Genomic DNA, 20,597 nt, shown 5'->3' with positions numbered 1-20,597 from the left:
TTCCGACAAGGGGCGTCTCCATGACGAAGGATAAGTTAGATGGGAAGCGGCAGTGTCGGAGGTAAGATGGTCCATGTCCCAGGGTGAGGGACCCGCATCAGAGCGAAAGCACAGAGGATGACCAGGATATACTAGAGATGAAACTGGGAAAGTGGGACGGGACAGATGGTGGCTGCTGTGCCAGAGGGACTGGACTCTGTTTGTAGGGAGGAAATCATTTAAGGTCTTGGAAGAGGAGGAGCAAACTTAACCCAAGCCATCTTAGAAGGGGTTGAGATGGTGCTGTGTGCTCAGTCCCTTCAGTTGTGTTCAACTCTTTGCAACCCTGTGGACCATAGCCCACCAGGCTCCTGTGTCCATGGGATTCTCTAGTTAAGAATACTGGAGTGGGTTACCATTTCCTTCTCCAGAGATGGTTGTGAAGCTATTGCAATAAGCAGAAGATGCTAAGATCCAAGAGCCGGGGTCAGGTTTGTGACCAGGAGATCAGAGAGGAAGAAACTAAACCAAAAGAAAGGTGGCCTGAAGAGGATGTTCACAGGAATTCCTCAAGAGAGGAGATGGCCTTATAAACATATTTTTAAATGCTTCGCCTCTGTTTTTGGCTTCACTACGTAGAACTGCGAATGAAAACAGCCCTGTCTCATTGGCAAGGTTGCAGGGGAGGTGGGTGTGACCCCAGGGGACCCGGAGGATGGGAAATGGCCACCCTTATGTGTTGACTGAAAGTTAGCGCGGCTGTTCTGAACAGTTTGGTGACATGTCCAGAGCTTTAAAAAGGTGTATACCCTTTGATGCAGGATTCTAAGAAGACAGCCGTAGATATGCATAGGTTTATGTTTAGAAAATTTCAACACACTAATATTAATAGTAGTGAAAACAGACTACATTTCTAATAATTGAATTCGTGAAATAAATTAGAATACATCCATAAAAAGGGTTACAGTGCAGCCCTTCTAAAATCTGGGTTCTAGAGGAATATTTCATCACGTGAAGACCTGTTTTGTAGCACTGTTTCTCCGTGGTCGTTCTGCTGCTCTGAGCTCTTTACGTTCCCTCTCGTGCCCTGAATCAGCGTGTCTGTCACACACACACACACACACACCTGCCACAGCTGTGATTGGAGTGCACTGTACCGGCAGGTAGTTTGGGCAGAATCAACACTCTTACAGTATTGAGGCTTCCCACCTGGGATTGTGTCGTATCTCCATTTAAGGTACATGGTCAAATTTTGAGAGAGCGATTTTGGCGAAATGGCAGAAGGCTAAACTCTTAGATGTTAAGGAGGAAAGTGGGAAGCAGAGGTAGGAAATGTAGAGTTATTTTAGACACTTGATGGTGAATGAGAGGAAAACGACTGGGCACGCATGCACTTGAGAGGGGTGGGTCCAGAAAGCTTGGGTGAAAGAGCCCCCGGAGGCCGTGGTCAGAGGCCGGGCAGGGGAGAGGGCGGGAACAGAGCTAGTCGACGGGCCAGGGCCGTGGGACCTGGAGGAGCAGGAGCGTCGTGGCGTTGTTCTGAGATCGGATGTGTCGTGTCTGTGTTACCTCAGTAATGAGTTCCTCAGGCTCCCATCACCTTGCCAACAAAGGTGCATATACCAAAGCTATGGTTTTTCCAGTTGTGAGAGTTGAACCATAAAGAAGGCTGAGCACCAAAGAATTGATGCTTTCAAACTGTTGCTGGAGAAGACTCTTGAGAGTCCGTTGGACGGCACGGAGATCAAACCAACAACGAGTAAAGTTGCTCAGTCGTGTCTGACTCTTTGCGACCCCATAGACTATAGCCCACCAGGCTCCTCCATCCATGGAATTTTCTAGGCAAGAGTGCTGGAGTGGGTTGCCATTTCCTTCTCCAGGGGATCTAACCAGTCAATCCTAAAGGAAATCAACCCTGAATATTCATTGGAAGGACTGATGCTGAAGCTCTAATACTTTGGCTACCTGATTCGAAAGCCGATTCATTGGAAAAGCCCCTGATGCTGGGAAAGGTTGAAGACAGGAGGAGAAGGGGACGACAGAGAATGAGATGGTGGATGTGAGTTTGAGCAAACTCCAGAAGATGAAGGACAGGGAAGCCTGGCATGCTGCAGTCCGTGTGGTCACAGAGTCAGACAGGACTGAGCAACTGCACAACAGGCTCATGGCTGCCAGCCCCCTGAGCAGTCTGTCCTTCGCCATGGACAGCAGTAGCACCCACATGCAGGATGCCACCCTCCCAGTCATCCTCAGGCACATTTCCAAGTCCCTGTTTCTTTATTATTTTTTTTAATTTTTAAAAGCTATTTATTTGGCTGTGCCAGGTCTTCGTTGCGGCGTGTGGGACCTAGTTCCCTGACCAGGGATGGAACCCGGCCCCCTGCATTGGTAGTGGGGAGTCTTAGGCACTGGACCAAATCCCACCCCCCATTTCTTTTAGCCAACCCTATTTTCTATCTTCTCTTCTGGAGCCAGATGGCTGTACACCTCTAACTCCAAGATTCCCTTCCTCCAGAGTATCTTAGTTCTCTTAAGGTTAAGTAGGAAGAGGCCCAAGGCGCTTGGGGAAGATTTCATGTTAGGTGTTTATTTATGGAGAAAGCAGAGATGCTGAGGTATGGGATTTGATGCTGCTGTTACAGGAGCTTATGGGATTCATGGGAACACGTTTGTTTTTTAAATGTATTTGGAAATGTTCTTAGGGTGGTGGTTGTTTGTCTTTAGATGCAAAGCTCTCAGCACATACCCAGAAAATTGCATCTCTGTATCTAGAGGGGGAGATTCTGTGAACCTACACACTGCATATGATTATGGTGTTTTTGAAAATAAACAAGACGGTAGTGTTTTTTCACTGTAGTACTTGCAGGGGTAGAACTGGCCTGGCAGTATTAGAAGGAAGAAAGTAGGATATGGTAGATTTATTGGCTTACTCAGCTGAGTTTGTATCTACTAACTTGGGATTTGTCACTTTAACAAGGAAGGGAAGAGGGACGGAGGAGCAGTGCATCTAAGATGGAATGACCTTTTTCATTAAATCCCCAATATTGCATGTCTGTACGTTTGGGGAAATCCTTCTCTGTGCTAAGTCTAAGGGGCTTTTCTTTGCGGGGGCGGGGCAAAGGATGGAGAGACAAGCTGGTAAGTTCAGTTTTGGAAGCCAGAATACACCTTCCCTGGTTCATCCACGGGGTCTACTACATGCTGAAACCACACAGAAACTGCCCTTTTTTTCTTTTTTGCATGTGCTGTGCATGCTAATGAAATACTGTTAAATAACGAGGTACTAATCCCCCTCAGGATTTGTTCTCACACCTGTGCTGCAAGAGCACAGCTGTCTCAAGTCTTCGTTTGGTTTCTTCACATTGCCTTTCTTCCCTAAGTGGTCTGAAGTTTTAACGACACTTTTCCCGACACTCAGCACTCCTCGGACCTCAGATGACTAAAGCTTTGCATTTCAGAGTCAAAACAGAAATCCTCATTTGAGAAGCAGTTCCCGTTTCACAGGAAAGGTTGATCTTTGAGGTTTTTTTTCAAGACAGGAAATCACTAGCATATAATGGATCGAGTGCCAGTGGAATCTCTCTCTGCCCCACTGTGCCCACGCGTGGTGCTGCTTCCAGATCAAGTGCAAGCCAGCCTCAGTCCCCGGAGATGGAGAGGGACCCGCCAGTGAAGGAGCACTGCCGCCTCTGTTCTCACCCCTCTGTGTCTAAGCACCTTTCCCCAGGCAGACCATTCGTTAGATGTTGGGAACTCATAGCCTTTGTGGCTGACCTCTGGTTTTCCCCCTGATCTCTTCCATTCTTCCATCACTCCTGACTCTCTCTGGTCCTCCTCCCATTCTGTTGCCCTTCCCCCTTCCGCTTCCAGCCCTGATGATGTTGGGTCACGATCACATTTCCTCTCACCCTGCATCTGAGTCGTACCTGCGTCGCGCTCTCAGCTCACTCCAGTCTGTCCCCACTGTTTTGATAATGAGGTGCCTGCAGTGGAGACCAGAGCCCTCGGTGGGCATCACAGAGAGCGTGGAGAGGGCTGGGGGTCCCTGGGGGCAGTGCCCATGCCCGGCCAGCCTAGGGAGACCTGCATTACTTCTGCCAAGATCTGGTAGTTTCTGTGGCCCCAAACCCCAGGGACCAGCCGAGCGCATCTCCTCCTGCTCCACGCCTGCTCCACTCTTGCTGGCTTTCTGTCTGGAACGAGCCTTCTCTGTCTTCGAACATCTCCCTCCACCTCCTCAAGGGACTGTCCCCTCTTCTCCTCCTTTCCACCCTGGCTGAGGCTGCAGCACTTTCCTCCCTCTCGGCGGCATTTGCTCTGCAGGACTTTGCAAGCAGGACTCACTGTGTCCTTACGGTTTCGTTGAGACAGAATTCACACATCGTGCAATCCACTCACTTAAAAGGCATGATTCTCAGAGTTGTGTGGCCGCCACCACAGCCGGCTTTCAACGTGTTCATCACTCCCCAGGCCCTCCCACCACCCCGTCCCGCCCCCACCCTGGGCAGCACTGGCCGCCCCCTCACTGAGTTTGCCTTGTCTGGACGTTTCATAAAAATGGGAGCGTCCAGAATGTGGCCTCCTGTGGCCGGCTTCTTTCACACTGCATAGTGTTTTCAGGGTTCATGTGGTAGCCTGGGTCAGAATTCCATTCCTTTTCATGGGCGAACCAGTCAGTACTTTTTGAATGAATGTTTTATACATTTCTGTTGCTTTCTTCTCTTAGTCTTACAATAGGTAACAGTTACACATTTGAAAAATACATGCAGCTTTGAATATTTATATTACATATTTTCATTCGTATTTCTTTTAGTAAGAGCGACAGTACTTGTGGGTGTTAAACAGTACAGAAGAATACAGAGTAAAATACAGATCATTCCATCCACTCAGACTAACCACTCTTCACAGGTCTGTTTCTTTGTCCATACATTTTTCTGTACATAAGCCCAAACATACAGACCTCTATCACCTCTTGTTCGACACTGAGGTTAGTAAAAAAAAAAAAAAAGTTTCATTCCTACAAATTGCCTTGGTAAACATACCTGTGCATACATTCTTGAATTTCTTACTGGTATTTTCTGTAGAATATACTCTAGAAAGTGGAATTACTTACATAAAGTACACATGCAATCAAATTTGGTTGAAGAGACCAGAGGGCTCCCCAGTCTATACTCTCATCAGTGGTATATATGAGGGCCCACTTCCTCAGGTCTTTACCAACACTGATTGTTAACAATCTTTGTAGCTTTTGTTGCCAATGTGATGGGGTGCGGGGGGTAGAATAAAACCCTATCTTGCTTAATTTGCTATTCTTTAATTCACAACAGCTGACTATCATTGAATGTGCTTATTAACTATTTACATTCCTTCTGTGAGTTTTTGGTTCATATCCTCTGCCTGTTTTTTCTATTAGATTATTAGGATTATTGTTACTTTCATTAATATATTGATAGCAATTCTTTGTTTATTTACTCTAAACGTTTCCCAAGCAAAAACTTGTGTTTTTACTTACATCTTTTCTGAGTCCATACAAATATTTTAAATGTTCGACTAGCCAAATCCAACCCCCTGTTTTTTCCTTCCATAGCTTTCTTTAAAAGCACTACTCGCTATGTTAGTCAGGCTGTTATAACAAAATGCTATAAGCTGGGTGGCTTATCAGCAACAGAGGTTTGTTCCTCAGGGTTCTGGAGGCTGCGGGCCCAGGATCCTGGCACACAAGCTGGTTCTACCGAGGGCTGTGCTCTGAGCTGCAGATGGCTCACTTCTCCTCAGGTCCTCACGAGAGGTGGGGAGGCCAGTCTCTGAGTTCTCCTCATTCATGAGGGCTCCACCCTCACGTCCAAGCATCTCTGGAAGGCCCCCACCTCAGACCAGCATCACGATGAGATGAGAATTTCAACATAAGGATCTGAGGGGACACACACAGTCAGTCATCACAGCCCACAAAGAATAAGATAAAGAGGATTTATCTGTCCCCCAGCCCAAGATAAGAAGCTGAAGCAGCAGCATAACCTCATAACCTCCTCTCTCGGCCTGCGTGGCGGGTGAGACCTAAGCATCGCAGCCCCGGGGCTCTGGCCCAGGCCGCTGTGTTCACAAGGCACCCGACCCCCTTGCTTTCCCCGTTTCGGAAACTCACAGTCACGTGACACAGCCAGAGCTCGGGACACACCCGACTTCGCACGGTCTGAACCTGGCCCTTGCCAGACACTCGGGACCAGACATTCTGGTCTTTTTTCAACATTTAACAGAAGGTCACCAGCTCTGAATCTGTCCCCGGGTCTTTGATATATTTGAAAAAGCAGCATGCTCATTCTTGGCTCAGAGCATCTAGATTCTGTCAACAGTGTAACTGAAACTTTGCTGCTTTTTGCATTTTAATCCACATGCTCTTTCTGGGTTATCTTATCTGCTTAATAAAAAACAGCAATAACAGTTTTGATAACAACATCTAACATTTCCCAAGCACTTTCTGTGTGTCAGACATTGTGCTGTACTTTATACAAATATTAAGACATTAAAACCACCCTGTAATATCATTGCTCCTTTTTACAGATGAGGAAACTGAGGCTCCAAGGGGTCCGGGTCATGCAGACCAGTCATTGGCAGAGCTGAGCTTGAGTCCCAGCCAGCCTCACTCCTGAGTCTGTGTGTTTACACTTTAAACTCAGTTTCCTTCCTTCCCTAAAAGCTGCTCAGCCTCCTATATTTTCAGGCTCATCTGACTTGTTCTCTGCCCTCTCTCATGTAACCCCACCTCCCACCAGTCCAGCCTTAAGAAATTCTCCCACCCACCTTCCCCTCTTTGTTCCCACGTCCCCCACCAAACCTGTATTCCTCCTTCATTCCCCCCTGGGCTCGTGACAGTGACCTCCCTGGACGTGCTCTTCTTCCACCCACGTGGCCTGCTTCAACTTCATTCTGTCTTCTGAGAACACGACACCGATCACATCACTGTGCTGTCTTAAAGCTCTTGGGCTTCCAGTTGCTGCTGTCGTCCTGTGGTTCTCACCAGATGAAACCTGAACCCTTAGCTCTCCGTATGCTGCCTGGCCCCAGGCTGTCCCTCCAGCACCTCTGCCATTCTGTACTCCGTCCCCCGCCTGATGCTCAGCTGCTGGGGGAGGGGTGTCTCTCACCGTCCCTAGACCCGCACCCCTCCATGGCTCTGCATGTCTGCACCTGTTCTGTCCGCTCGACCGCTGCTTCTATTTCTGACCTCCCGGATGCACTCCTGTTCAGCCTTCAGGAACATCTGGGACTCCCCCCAGGGTGACACAAGCATCCTCCTGTCTGCCTCACCGCGTGTTCAGGCCTCGGTCACCGCCCTTTCCTGGCTGGGTCATAGTCATCTGTGTACTTGCTGGGCTCAATGGTCAAATCCGTCGCATTTCAGCGCTGAGCACAGAGTAGGCCCTCATACACGCTGGTGCAGTGCATGGAGGAATGTCAGAAAGTGTTTAAACAATAAGAGATACACTGTAAACAAGCTTGGCTTCTCTTTGGCTCAGTGGCCTGCGGTAGGGAGTCTCGTGCACTGAGCAGAAGCACGTGGCAGGGGCGGGGCCCTCCCTTGGGCAGGGACCAGTGTGCACGATCCTGTCTGATCACACATGAGCCCCACCCCCTCTTGGGCCTGAATGTGACGGCGTGGCCTGGTGGGAGGACACGGTGAGAGCACCAGGGTGGGATCTCAGCTCCACAGGTCACCCTCTGGGGGCCTTGGACCAGCCTCTAACCTTCATCTTCAAGAGGAGACATTTGATAACTTCTATACTTTCCTAATTGTTAATTCTGATACAGGAAGACTTCACATGGAAACTGACTCTTCTTCTTCATTTCTTTTTTCTTTTTCTTTTTTAGCTTCACTGAGCTAAAATCGACACACTAGTAATATATTTAAGGGGTACACCTGATGGCGTGTTGTACACAGACATCGTGAACAGTTTCTCCAGCCTTTCAGTTGAGTTAACACACGTTGTGTCACGATTTCCTCTTTTTCTGTATGAGAACCCCTAAGCCCTGCTCTCCTAGCAGATTTCAGTGTGTGACACGGTATTGTTGACGGTGGTCACCAGGTTGTACATTACACCTCAGACCTCATTCATCTCGGAAATGAAAGTCTGTGCCTTTTTACCCCCCACTTCCGTTTCTCACACCTCCAGCCCCTGGCAGCCACTGTCCCTCTCTCTGCTGCTCGAATCTGACTTGACGTTTCTCCCTCCGGGTTCCGTGTGTAGGTGATACCACGCACTGTTTGTCTTTCTGGGTCTGGCTCATTTCACTGAGCGCGATGCCCTCCAGGCTCATCCACATGTTTGCCAGCGTCCTTCCTTGGTTGATGAAGGATAATTCTGAACTCAGTGCGAACAGGCTTGATTTATTTCACCTGAATACGTCTCTCCTTTCAGCTTCAGAGCGAGCAGGAGAAAGGTGAGCGGGACAACACCGAGTTGCAGGAGTTTGCCAACGCCGTCCTGCAGCAAATCGCGGATCACTGCCCCGACATCCTGGAGCAGGTGGTCAACGCCCTGGAAGAGTCATCCTGACCCCTCGCGGGAACAGCCGGCCCAGCAGCCCGAGCGTTGAACCCGGGAGCCAGGAGAGGAGGCATTCGAGGAACCGGGCCCTAGGCTCCTGGCACCAGACACACTACAGACCCTGTCCCGTCTCGCTTAATCCCTCCAGTGAGGCGCCAGCACCATTTCTCGTCTGTCTTCTAACCTGCTTCCTTCTTTGGGTGTCGTCCCCACACTAACTGTCCTGCCATCCCAGCCAGGCAAGCAGCCGAGTCTCCGTGGAGAGCTGCCCTCCGGCCATCAGCAGTGACACTGTGGATGCTGGTGGCTACGCCCTGATGGGGACATAGGGAGAGCCCCCCTCCCCCATCCATGGCATGAGGATGGAGTCTGGACGCTGCGGAGCTCAGCTTTCTGGGGGATGCTTCACTGTGGACCCAAGCGCTATGTGTTCTGATACCAGAACAGGTGCTTTCCCCTAAAAGGGTAGAAAAAAAAATCCCCAAAAGAGTATTAACAGAAAGAGTGGAGGAGGAGAGGGACCAGGGACCTGGAGCCAACCAGCTCTTCTCCTCTCCTGTCCATGCTGGTGACTGTCCACAAGAGGCATCTGGGCAGGCCTGTGGGCGGGCGCTCGGGGAACCGGCCTCCCTGCCTTCTGGCCCTGCGCTTGTCCTCGGCCTCTGGGTGAGTCGCTCTTCCTTGGTGCAGTGGATCACGCCTGTCACTAAGAGAAGAGGGCTGTGTGGCCACGCCTGCAGCTCTGCTTCTGTAGAATGTGACCGGTCCTCTGGGTCAGGCTGGCTTCCCCGGAACGTCTCTGTCTCACCCCTGAAGAGTGCTTCTGCCTCCCCCCACCCCACCCCTACCCTGCACTTCAGGTTTGGGCACGCCCCGGTCCCTCCCCCCCCCCCCGCCCCCGCTGCAGCCTTCATCCTGACCCACAGCCTCTGCTGCACACGGATGTCGTTCATCACACATGCAATCATTCCCCTCTTCTGCTCAGACCGTGTTTATGAAGTGCCTGCGTGGCTGCCAGGCACCAGCCATGAAGACAGCCTCTGGGTGGGGCGGGGTCGAGGATTCTGTGAGATGCACCTGGTCCGATCTTAACTCTTAATAGAGGGCAGCTTTTCCAGAAAAATCTTCCAGAAATCAGCGTTTCTCATTATAATGGAATTTATGGGTTTTGGGGGGCAAGAGGCTGCATCAGTTACTAGCCTGTAGGATAGGATCCCATCTTATGACTCAGAATTTGGGGGTTTGTTCCCCTGAAGGAGCGTGCTGTGTAAAGGGCTACGACAGTGGACGGTGTCTTCTCTGCACATCCGTGTGCTTCTCAATGAACTTGGCCGGCTCCATGTTGCAAACCAGAAAATCGACCCCAAAGTTGCAGATCCGGTTGAGAGTCCTGATGTCTTCCCCAAGCATAGACGGTGGCAGTCATAAATATCAGGCACTGAGAAACAGACCACTTAACCCGAATCTCGCCCTTTGATCACCTCCCTGGCCAGACACCCAGCAGACGCTCACATCCTCTGATAAAAGAGTTGCTGGGTTAAATGGGTTTTTTCCTTCCCCTTCCCCAGAGTTACTCACCCAGAGAATCCGAGGCTGCCTGTCAGGTCGTCACAGCCGTCAGTCCTGTATCTTCCCGCCAGCAGCCCGTGACGGTACCATTAACTTATATGGTCACATCTCCAGCAGCCCCCACTCCCCGCCATAAACCAGCTTACCCCCGTGAGAAGCTGTCGAGTGCTCCTTATCGAAGGTTTAAATGGACTCTGTTCATAAATTTCTTACTGAGATGTTTCCTGATAGCCGGGCTGGCCAGAGCAGGGGTGCCGCAGGGCTCAGACAGTAAGTGGTGGCCATTCGTAGTCAATTACCTCAACCCCATTTATTTATTGCACTGCCCATAAATCACGTAGAAAGCCCCGGTGTTTTAGGGCCGTAGTCCTGGAATCTCAAATTATCCACCACAATGGGAGAACCAAGGTAGAAGGACCTCCTCCCTGGCCTGCAGGAGGAAGAGGCCCCGTGCAGGGCGGTGGCCCAACCAGCTCTTCTGGTGGTCCTCCGGGCCCTGCTGGGTCCACCTTCCCCGCCAGATAATGGTCCCTGCTGCCTGCCTGTGGATACCTGTAGGAGTACTCTGGGCGGACTCCATCTGTCTGTCCCTGAACCAGGCAGGACTCTCCTCTGCCTCCTGGGTGGTCCTCCTCACACATCAGTGGTCCTGGATGAGGGTCAACTCTGGCTGAAGTTTAATAGTGAGCAAGGACCTGCCTATACCACGAGGGCAAGTTGAATGTAATCTCCAGCATTTAGCATCTTACTGAGTGTAGTTCTCTCTCTGAGCCAACGTTTGCTGAAGGCTCAGTTCCCAGCACACGAGCCTTGTGTCCCCAGACCTCTCCTGGCTTCATGGTTGTATGAGGTCATGAGCTGCTCCCGAAGGTCTGTGACCTTGGAGACACACTGCAGGCCGCCTAACATGCTCACTAAACCCTCCATCCCATTGGCACGTCTCGTTGCCCTGAGCACCTCGAGCTCTGTCCCCAAGTAACAGTTGTCACGGGGGGCAGCGAGAAGGAGAGTGGGTGGCACCTACCTGGGGTGCAGGGCAGAAGCTTCGCACGGTGCCTGTCTCCTCTTCCTGGGTCCTGCCCCTCCATCGCAGGCACTCGCTTGGCTCGTGATGAAGCGTCTGGGTGCAGGTCTGCAAGGATGTGGACAGTGTTTGAAATGGAAAAGACGTCATGTGGGCTGTCACGTGTGAAGAAGGGAGCGGGGCTTTGCAACTCCGTCTCAACTCTGACCTTGACCATGTATCTGACCATCTGAAGGCGGCCTGAGAGCTCCCTCCTCCTAACTCGTCTTAGGAACACAAGTGAAGCAGACGGAACCCAAGGCGCTTCCAGCATGGACGGCAGCAGCTGGGCTCACCCTTTGTGTCCAGAAAGGTCTGTTGGGCTTTCCAGCAGCTCGCCCGCCCCCCGGAGCGAGAGGAGGATAGGAAGTCATCTCCAGGTGTGGATGACTGCTGACGGTCAGGATTTGCTGCTGACCCAACCCGCATGCCCTTCCGTGCCCCCTTGGACTCCACCATGTCAGCAAAGCCCCAGGGCGGAGAAAGAGCGAGGGTGGACTTGGGCTCAGGTGGCTCTTCCTGAGTCCCCGTGGACCCTGTGTGGGCCCCCAACCCCACCCCAGCCTCATCTCCCATCAGCAGCAGAGCGCAGGGCTGTGGTGGGGGCGGGGGGTGAAGAGGGAGGGGCAGCCGGCCATACAGACCCAGGCCCACCCACCACTGCCAGCCCTGACCCCTCAGCAGGGGCGCAACCATCAGAGAAAGGTCTTGAGAGGAATCTGGTGTTTCCTCCCTGGACACTAAGGGAACACAGGAAGAAAACAGGGAAAATCTTTCTGAACAAAATGGCTGTCCTGTGCTTTTTAAGCAAAAACTTTAAAAACTTTTTAGTGTCAAAACTGTAACCAAGTGTCTCCTGGTTTTTCCCAGCTTGTGTGGCGAGTGCTGTGAACCCCATCATAGGTGTTTTCTCCTGACCCCGGGGGAGCGGTGGATTAGGGATTGATTTATGGGGGTGGGTTCCTGTCCCTCCCCATCTCCTCTTTCGTTTCTCTGCTTGTCGATATTGTCCGTGTGGTTCAGAGAATCGGGGCGGTTCCATTGTGTCCATTGTTAAGATAATTAAGATATTACAGAGTAGTTGTAGAACTGAAAAATTAAAGAGCTGTGTTTCTAAAAAAAAATCAAACCAATATCATGTTAACAAAGGAATTCAAGCTCTGGGGCAGCCAGACACCGCCCCTCTCCCCATAAGGTGGCCGAGGTGGCAGCCGGGCCGGCCGCTGGGGAGACGCCAGGTCCAGATCCAGGCAGGCAACCGGCCACTGAGCTTGGGAGAGGCTCCTGGGGCCCGGCTTGCCTATCCACCCTCAGGGACTCTGCAGAGACTCCCAGATCCTTGACCCCGTAGCTGCCCTCACCCCCACACTGGCCCCCGCCCAGCGTGCCAGGTCCCATGTGGTCACCTGGGCTGGCGCTGGCTCCTGAGCCCCACACCAGCCACAGAGCCTCCTCCTGCCCACTTGGTGCTATACTCTCTGGGGCCCATCCAGGATGGGCCAAGCCCCGGCCAGCCTGGAGCCTGCGGTCCAGGTTGGGGGCCGGCTCAGAGCCCAGCCCCTCTGGCATCAGTCCCTGCAGCCTTTCCCTGAAAGCTTGTGAGACCCCCGCCCCAGGCTGCCCGTCTGGGCCCCAGCAATGGCCTGGCCAGGAAAGGAGGTGTCCCCCACTGAGCCAGAGAGCCCGGCCCTGGTGGGGCTGCCTCCCCCCCACCACCACAGCAGTATTGCACACGCCCTGGACCCCCAGGGGCAGCCCAGGGCGCTCGAGTCCAGCAGGTGTGCAGGGCATAGACTGGGATCTCCCATGGTTCCCCTGCCCCCCGGCTTCAGGAGGCAGAGCTGCCCCTGCTGAGGTGCCGGGGCCCCGGGCGCTGACCCTGCAGCTTGAGTCCTTTTGGCGACGGTAGCGGCCGAGGGGTGGTGTCTGAGCGGGCCCACCACTGCCGTCCACTGCACGCCGGCCCGGTGGTGTCGCTGACACGATCGTGATGTTACAGAGAAACTGTGTTAGAGTCGACTTTGCCTTGATAACTATTGTAAACACTTTGTTCATTTTTTTTCTTTTTTATTCACAAACTAAATCCATCAGGAAATTATAAAGTTATTTAAAAATCGCGTGCTGTTTTTCTTTGAGCCTCATGCAGTCTGCTCATCCAGGCAGGATGTGTCCTCAGATGCTAGAAAGGCAGGAGAGTCCAGCGGTCCCCGCGCGGTCAGCCACACCAGGGATCCCTGGGAAGCAGGGATGCTCGGGTCACGGGAGGGCAGAGGAGTGGACAGCACCCCGGCCCTGACAGGCTGACAGTGACTCTCTGAAAAGGGGGAGCCCCTCTGGGCATCCACCTGGACTCGGGGCTGGCCGCCCTTCTTACTGTGGCTCACGGTTTGCATGCCAGGGCCCCCACTTCACTCTGTCCCAGAGCAGCACCCACAGGTCTGATTCAGATGGGGCTGGAGCCACACCCCACCCCCAACCCCGGGATATGTGCTGACATGTATACCCTGGACCACATGAGCTGCAGAATCGGACAGAATGGAGGCCGGGAACAAGGAGGGCATGGGGGGCTGCCAAGACCATCAGCTAGGAAGATTGGCAGCTCTGGGCCTGATGTCGAGAAGTTGTTCTGGGGACTTTGGTGAGAGTTATTTTTTTCCGCTTCCCTTTGTTTCTCTGTCTGCTGCAAAGGGGACCCGGCCCGCTCGCCGCGTTCCCTCCCTCTCCATACAGGTTCTGCCGCCCACTGACGTTGGCACACGGGCCGAACACTTCCCTCCCGCAGCCTTGCCCACACCCGGCTCTGCCGGGCCTCGCTCCCTCCAGCAGGGAAGGCCTAGAGTGTGCATAGTCTCGCTGCAGGATGTGTGTTTTGCTGCATAAATGAAATCGCCACCACGCGCCAATGTGTCCACCACAGCGACCTGTTGGGTGACACTGGTCGCTGTCCCCAGGGTCTCCCATTCATCCTGCCTTGCTGCGTGCTGATTCGCCCCGTGGTCACCTGCTCAGCTGCAGACAGAGGGACGCAGAGGCCACGAGGTGTAAGGAGAATACGTGAGAGGAGAACTTGGCAGTGGAGAATTCCGCCCGTGAACTTGGTTTCTCCTCTGGATTGGGAGAAGACTATGATTTGGAGCCTCTTGGGCTGGCTCGAAGATAATTAGGAGCTGGTTAGACCTTGAGGGAGCATTCCAAGGAAGCTGCTTTGAGATCTACACGCTTTCCCAGGTGTTAGGGGAGTGTGGGAGAGGGCCCTGGACTCGCAGCCCAGAGCCTCTGTCGCCCTTGACCTCAGCCCTGCTACGTTCTCTAGGTCACAGGCCATGATGAGGATAATGGGCAATTGTGTTTCTCCTGCTTGAGAGCAGAGAACTGCATTCTTCAGGTCTGCAGCTTCTCTGAGACCACCCGGCAGGTGCACCCGGAGGCGGCCCCCAGCAGGACGTGGACGTGGAGACCAGCCCATGAGTGTTGCTGAAGCCAGCGGCTCCTGCCGGGTTGGTTTCCTCGGTTGGAAACTCGGGCTCCAGTTTCCTTTTCTTGTGACTTTATTCTCAGGGCTCCTTTCGGACTTTGGTGGGAAGCCGTGGTGTCCATTCGCCCCCCTCCAGAGCTGTGAGTGGGCAGCGGGTGGCCTCCACCCCCGGACGGCTCAGGGAGACGGGAGCCGGGGGCTCCACCTGGCTCTCCTTGGATTGTCGCCGCAGTGAAAAGTCAGGATGAGCCGCGGCTTCAGGAGCCTCCTGACACTTCAGGAGAAAAGAGAACATGAGTAGCCACTAGGCCTGGGTCTGTGGGGCCCCTGTGGGACGTCCCCAGGGGGCCTGATGGGTGGCTGTCCAGGAGAGGCCAGGCCAGCGGATGCCCACCCTGCTGGACGGGCGGGGAGCCAGGGCAGAGCAGGGCTTGGCCCGTGGGAACCTCGGCCGTGCACGAGAAGGCAAAGGTCCAGAAGTCAGACGGCGGGATCGCCTTCTGGTCTGTGCTGTGTGTCAGACTGTGGCCTCGAGAATTCACCTGGCTTCTCTCATCTTCAGTTTCCTCATTTTAAAACAGGGATAAGGATGCCCACTGCCACAGGTGTGGGAACACAAGGCCTGGAGGAGGGGGTTTCTCCGGTAGGGATCACCAGCCTCTTCGCCTGCCCTGTTCCGACACCTGACCCCCTGCCGGAACTTGGCCACAGTGCCCTCACCCGGGGGCGTCAGATGCCAGCAGTCACATGGCTTCTGCTTTAGAGGGCAAAGCCCAGATGCCAACGTGCTGTCTCACTGGCCAGGCCGCGCCAATCTCCCAGGGATGGGCTCCTGAATGCGGGCTTTGTCTGCCTGCCTCTTAGTCACGGTGACAAAGGACACCCGGGAGACGGGAACCTGACGCCGGATTCTTGAGCCAGGACGTCAACGATGCAGAGTCCAGCCCGCGGCCCCCAACATGGACTGGACCCTGCAGACGCTGCGGGGATGCTCTGACCCCGGCTCCCCGCCCAGGCCGGAGGCTGGAAAGTCCCTGAGGGCGGCATCTGCTCCTCCTCTGGCCCCGAATGCAGTGGTGCATACTCGGGCTCATAGCGGAACCCGCTAGGCACGGGAACGGGCCTGCTCCCATCAGCTCTCCCACAAGCTTTCACGCCAGGATGGTCCCACAGCTGTGTCGCTGGACGTGCATTAGCTGGGCGTCTGCTAGAAGGCGGCCTCCCCTGCGCACTGGACCTCAGAGCCAGCCTGCGGGGCCCCAGCTGCCCCCTGCTCAGGGCCAGGGTGGCTGGGAGAGGGGCAGTCTGGGCCTGACCCTGGAGCCCGGGACCTTGCGAGGGTCTCACTGTGGAAGGCCTCACCATCTGCACCCCCTGGGCTCAGGTCCTCGGGGTCGTGGAATTTCCTTCAGTGCGCCTGAGCTGACTGATGAGGCTCCTTCCTACCTCACGGCCGGGGGTCAGACACCCCGCGTCTAAGGCAGGTGCTGCTGCTTCAGAAGAGAGTCTCTGTACTGAAGGCTCGATGGATGTTCTGGGAACTTGCCAGGGACTGAGACGCAACTGGTCTTTGTAAAGGCCCCTCCCCTCCCCAGTGTGTGTGTGTGAGTGCACGCGTGCGCATGTGTGCACTCGGGGTTCACACACCCCCGTACAGGCTTTGGCCCAGTGTGAGGGTCTCCCTGCGATGAAGGAAATGAGTAAAAAGCTTCAACATTTTTGTTCCCCTTGGAGGCCTGCAAAGAAGGTGTTAAGAGCACAAGATTTAAATCATAAATTTTATTAAAAGCCAAGCAGCCCGACATGTGGCTGTTGCCAACTTGGACGGTCTTTGGGGTGAAGCCGCCCTGAGCTAATCCAGAAGGAATCAGAGGGGGAAGCGGGTGGAGCCTTGGCCGGCAGGAGTGGGGAGGCTCGCACCCTGGGATCCTTCCCTTCACCCTCCCTCACGCTCCTTATTCAACCAGTGGAGCCTCCAACCCCCAGGACTCCAGGTAAGGGGGAGGAGCAGCCACTCCAGCTGGCCCAGGACTGGCCACAGGTGCCCCCCGAGTGGCATTTGGGAGACACGCAGGACAGGGAGCCCCAGCTGCCCTCCCATCCTCTCCACCCTCCTGCAACAGCTGGGGTTCTGTGTCCAGGACACCCAGGAAATGCCCCTCCCCAGACCTGCTGGAACAGGAGACCCCCTCTTTCCCAGGATGAGGGCCCTACCCGGCCTCTCACGAGACACAAGAAGCTATGTGAGATCCTCTGACCTGGGAAGCAGCACCTCCCAGGACGGACGGGATCAGGGTGCAGAGACTGGGCAGAGGGGCTCCCCCAGGACAGCCTCGCCTCCAACCCAAGCCACTCCCGGATGCCTCCCTGGCCCCAGCCCAGCCCTTGCCCCGGCTCCGTGTCAGCTCCGAGGGGAGCTCTGCGTCACAATAGTCACTGTGACTTTGTGCCTTGAGCTCTGCAGCCCACTCGCAAGGGTGGGAGCACGGCTCGGCAGCGCCTCGGCCGAGGGGCTGAAGCCCCCACCCCTGAGCTGGACCCAGGGGGCCTCCGCCGTGGACAGGGGCCCTGGATCTGTCTGGCCAGTCAGACTTCCTGTCTTTACTAAAGCGTTGGTTGCATTATAAGGTGTTAAAAATCACCAGCACAGCTTGGAACCAGCCATAACGTCTTCCAAGCCTCCCAGTGTCGTCGGGGAGTGCAGACACAACCTCTCCACCCAGAACCTCTAGACCTCTCAAAGCTCCCAAGAGCAGGGCGGGGGCCCTCTAATCCCCCTGGGGATGACTTCCCACCTATGTGTACGTAGGTGACTCTGTGAACAGCGATTTAATATTCTCAGCTGGATACCTGTGTCTGCAAACCAGGGCTTCTGAGTGTAATCACTTCCTCCTGGAGCTTCTGCAATTCTCCCCCTGCCCCCTGGGAAGGCGGGGGCATGGAGGGGCGTGCCAGGGCCTAGTGGGGAAGCAAGGGCTGCAGGGGCTACACTGGCTGTAGTAAGGGCCGGAGTCACCCTGGGGTGGGGGGGAGACGAGGTCGCCCCCGCCCCATGGCGGCTGCTCCCCCAAGCCTGACAGACCTTTCCCAGTAGCCACCTTCTCTTTCCTTCTCTCCAGTTTCTCTCTTTGCTTAACAAGATTCCACCCCCCTGCCAAATGTCCTCCTCCTCCACGTGCAAGGAGACCCAGGGCTGGGAACTGCCCAGTTTGCAAGGATCAGGGATGGTCAGGTTCTCCCATTCTAGTAGGTCTGGGGAGGAGCGTTTGCTGAGTGTCCTGAACACAGAACCCCAGCTGTTGGCAGCCGGGCAGGCTGGTGGGCAGTCCCCCCGCCAGACGCCGGGTTTTCTGTCTTCATGCCACCAATGCTTCCTGGGGCACCTTCTGTTTGCAGGTCTGCGTCAGTTGCCATGGCTGGGGGCGACTCGAGGCCCCAGGGTGGGCGCCAGCTCCCCTGTGTCCACCCACCAGTGCCCCACCAAAGTACCCCAGGGTTCGTGGTTGTCCTGCCCCCGTGGCCCTCTGTGAGTTTAATAAACAAGACTGAGAGGGGAGTGATTTACAGAGAACGGGCAGTGCCCTCGGTCACCCAGCCACGAAGGGAGGACAGGAGGGGCTCCTGGTGAAGGGCTGGCCAGACGCCAAGCCCGCCCTTTATGCGACGACCGTGTCCTGTCTACGTTTCAGACGGATGTTGAGTGAGACCACGGCCCACGTCTATTCTTTCGTCAGTGTACCCTGTGCTAACAGGAGCAGCTGGAGTGTCTTGCGGTGTGTTAGTCGCTTCAGTTGTGTCCAACTCTTTTGCAATCCCGTGGACTGTAGCCCATCAGACTCCTCCGTCCACGGGGTTATCTAGGCAAGAATACTGGAGTGGGTTGCCATTCCCTACTCCAGGTATTTTCCTGACCCAGAGATCGAACCCATGTCTCTTACGTCTCCTGCGTTGGCAGGACGGTGGCACTTTACCACTGGCCCTACCTGGGAAGCCCACGTTGTGTACTTACCAATAGTTAAAGGTATAAATGTTATTTACATATTTTTTAATCACACACAAAATTTTCTTTTTTTTTTTAAAGGCTGATCCACAGCAAACACCTGCTGTCTTGGGCACTGTTGCTCTCTAGTCTAGTCTTTCAAGGTTCCTCTTGAATGAAGCCCTGGGTGGTCTGCCAGGCACCAAGGCCCATCCACTGCCTGGTCATGGCTCTTAGCTCCCCGGGCCCAGCAGCCCTGGGCCTCCCCCTCCCTTGCTCAGCCCTGGCCCTAGTTTGAACCAGGGTCTCTGGAATATTGACAGTGTCCTGGCAGCGCCTACTGGCCCATCCCCAAAGCTCCCACCGCCCACCAGCCCCAGGTTGCCCAGCCAGTCTTTTGCCCCCTCTTGTCTGCCCTAAAGGACACCTGCCTGCTTCCTCCACTTTCCAAACAGGGACGAGGGCATAAGGAGGTTGAGTAAACTACCTTTTATTAGATTTATTTGGTTTAGAGCAGAAACCCTCTGAGGAATTCACTTCATATAGGAAGTGGAGAGAGACTGCTTTCTATTAAGGGGTCACCCAAATGCCCCTCTTGTTACAGGGCCCCCTGGACTACACACAGCTCCCCTTACCCTTTCAGGCTGCCAGTTTGACTCTGAGTAGATTTTTATGTTACAAAATTCTTCCTTATAGACTTGTAGGTGATTACAGCTGGAAAGGATCTTGAAAACAGTCCTGTCCAGGACTTCTCTGGTGGCACAGTGGATAAGAATCTGCCTTTGCTGACAAAGGTCTGTCTAGTCAAAGCTGTGATTTTTCCAGTAGTCATGTGTGGATGTGAGAGTTGGACCATAAAGAAGGCTGAGCGCTGAAGAATTGATGCTTTTGAACCGTGGTGTTGGAGAAGACTCTTGAGAATCCCTTGGACTGCAAGGAGATCAAACCAGTCAATCCTAAAGGAAATCAGTCCTGAATATTCACTGGAAGGACTGAAACTCCAATACTTTGGCCACCTGATGTGAAGAACTGACTCTCTGGAAAAGCCCCTGATGCTGGGAAAGATTGAAAGCAGGAGGAGAAGGGGCGAAAGAGGATGGGATGGTTGGATGGCATCACCAACTCTATGGACATGAGTTTGAGTGAGCTCTGGGAGTTGGTGGTGGACCGGGAGGCCTGGCGTGATGCAGTCTATGGGGTCGCAAAGAGTCAGACATGACTGAGCAACTGAACTGAACCAGACACAGGTTCGATCCCCGGCCCAGGAGGATTCCACATGATGCAGAGCAACTAAGCCCGTGCGCCACAATCACTGAGCCCACGCTCTAGAGCCCTCGAGCCGCAACTCCTGAAGCCCACTTGCCCTAGAGCTGCACACCGCAGCTACTGAGCCCACATGCTGCAACTCCTGAAGACTGCATGCCCTAGAGCCTGTGCTGCATAACAAGAGAAGCCACTGCAATAAGAAGCCCCTGGACCGCAATCAACTGGCCCCTACTCGCTGCAGCTAGAGAAAGCCTGCACGAAGCAACCAAGACCCAGTGCTACCAAAACTAACTAAGTAACTAAAGTGTATATGAAGAAAAAACAGAACAAAACCCTGTCCAATCTCTTCATTTTAAACAGAAGGAAGTCTGCAAACATTCCTAAATGTGGGAGTCAGGGGCCCATGGCCACTTAGGGGCAGCGCCCGACCTCTGCCCTGCAGCCTGGGCTCCCTCCAGCGCTGGGGTCCCAGCCCCACCTGAATCACAGGCCACCTGGAGCCCTTTCCCGCTGTGGTACCTGCTCGAGGAGCCTCCTTGTCCACTGGCAGAGAAGGGCATGTCTTCCCCAAGGTCTACTCACTAGAGGCTGGGCACAGGCTGTGCCTGGATCCACTTCGAGCCCTTCCTACCACAGCAAGAATAACTCTGTGCTACCAGAAACAGCAAAGATCCAAACAGGCGCGGACACCTCACTGATGCCACCCATGGAGGCAGCATCTCG

General features: G+C 54.1%; 1 protein-coding gene across 8 annotated transcripts in view; it reads left to right on the top strand.

Moving 5' to 3' along the window:
• ERC1 (ELKS/RAB6-interacting/CAST family member 1) overlaps nucleotides 1-13,271 on the top strand; it is a 268,320-nt gene extending 255,049 nt beyond the window's left edge. For all 8 annotated transcript variants that reach the window (XM_027540950.1, XM_027540947.1, XM_027540951.1 and 5 more), the window contains one exon: nucleotides 8,394-13,271. In XM_027540950.1, coding sequence (XP_027396751.1) covers nucleotides 8,394-8,531 — 138 coding nt within the window. In that variant the 3' untranslated portion in view covers nucleotides 8,532-13,271. The remainder of the gene's footprint in view (nucleotides 1-8,393) is intronic.
• The last annotated feature ends 7,326 nt before the right edge of the window (nucleotides 13,272-20,597 follow it).

The sequence above is a fragment of the Bos indicus x Bos taurus genome, chromosome 5, assembly GCF_003369695.1.
Source record: "Bos indicus x Bos taurus breed Angus x Brahman F1 hybrid chromosome 5, Bos_hybrid_MaternalHap_v2.0, whole genome shotgun sequence".
NCBI lineage: Eukaryota > Metazoa > Chordata > Mammalia > Artiodactyla > Bovidae > Bos > Bos indicus x Bos taurus.
The sequence above is the reverse complement of the archived record's forward strand: the minus strand, read 5'-3'. Positions and strand labels throughout refer to the sequence as shown.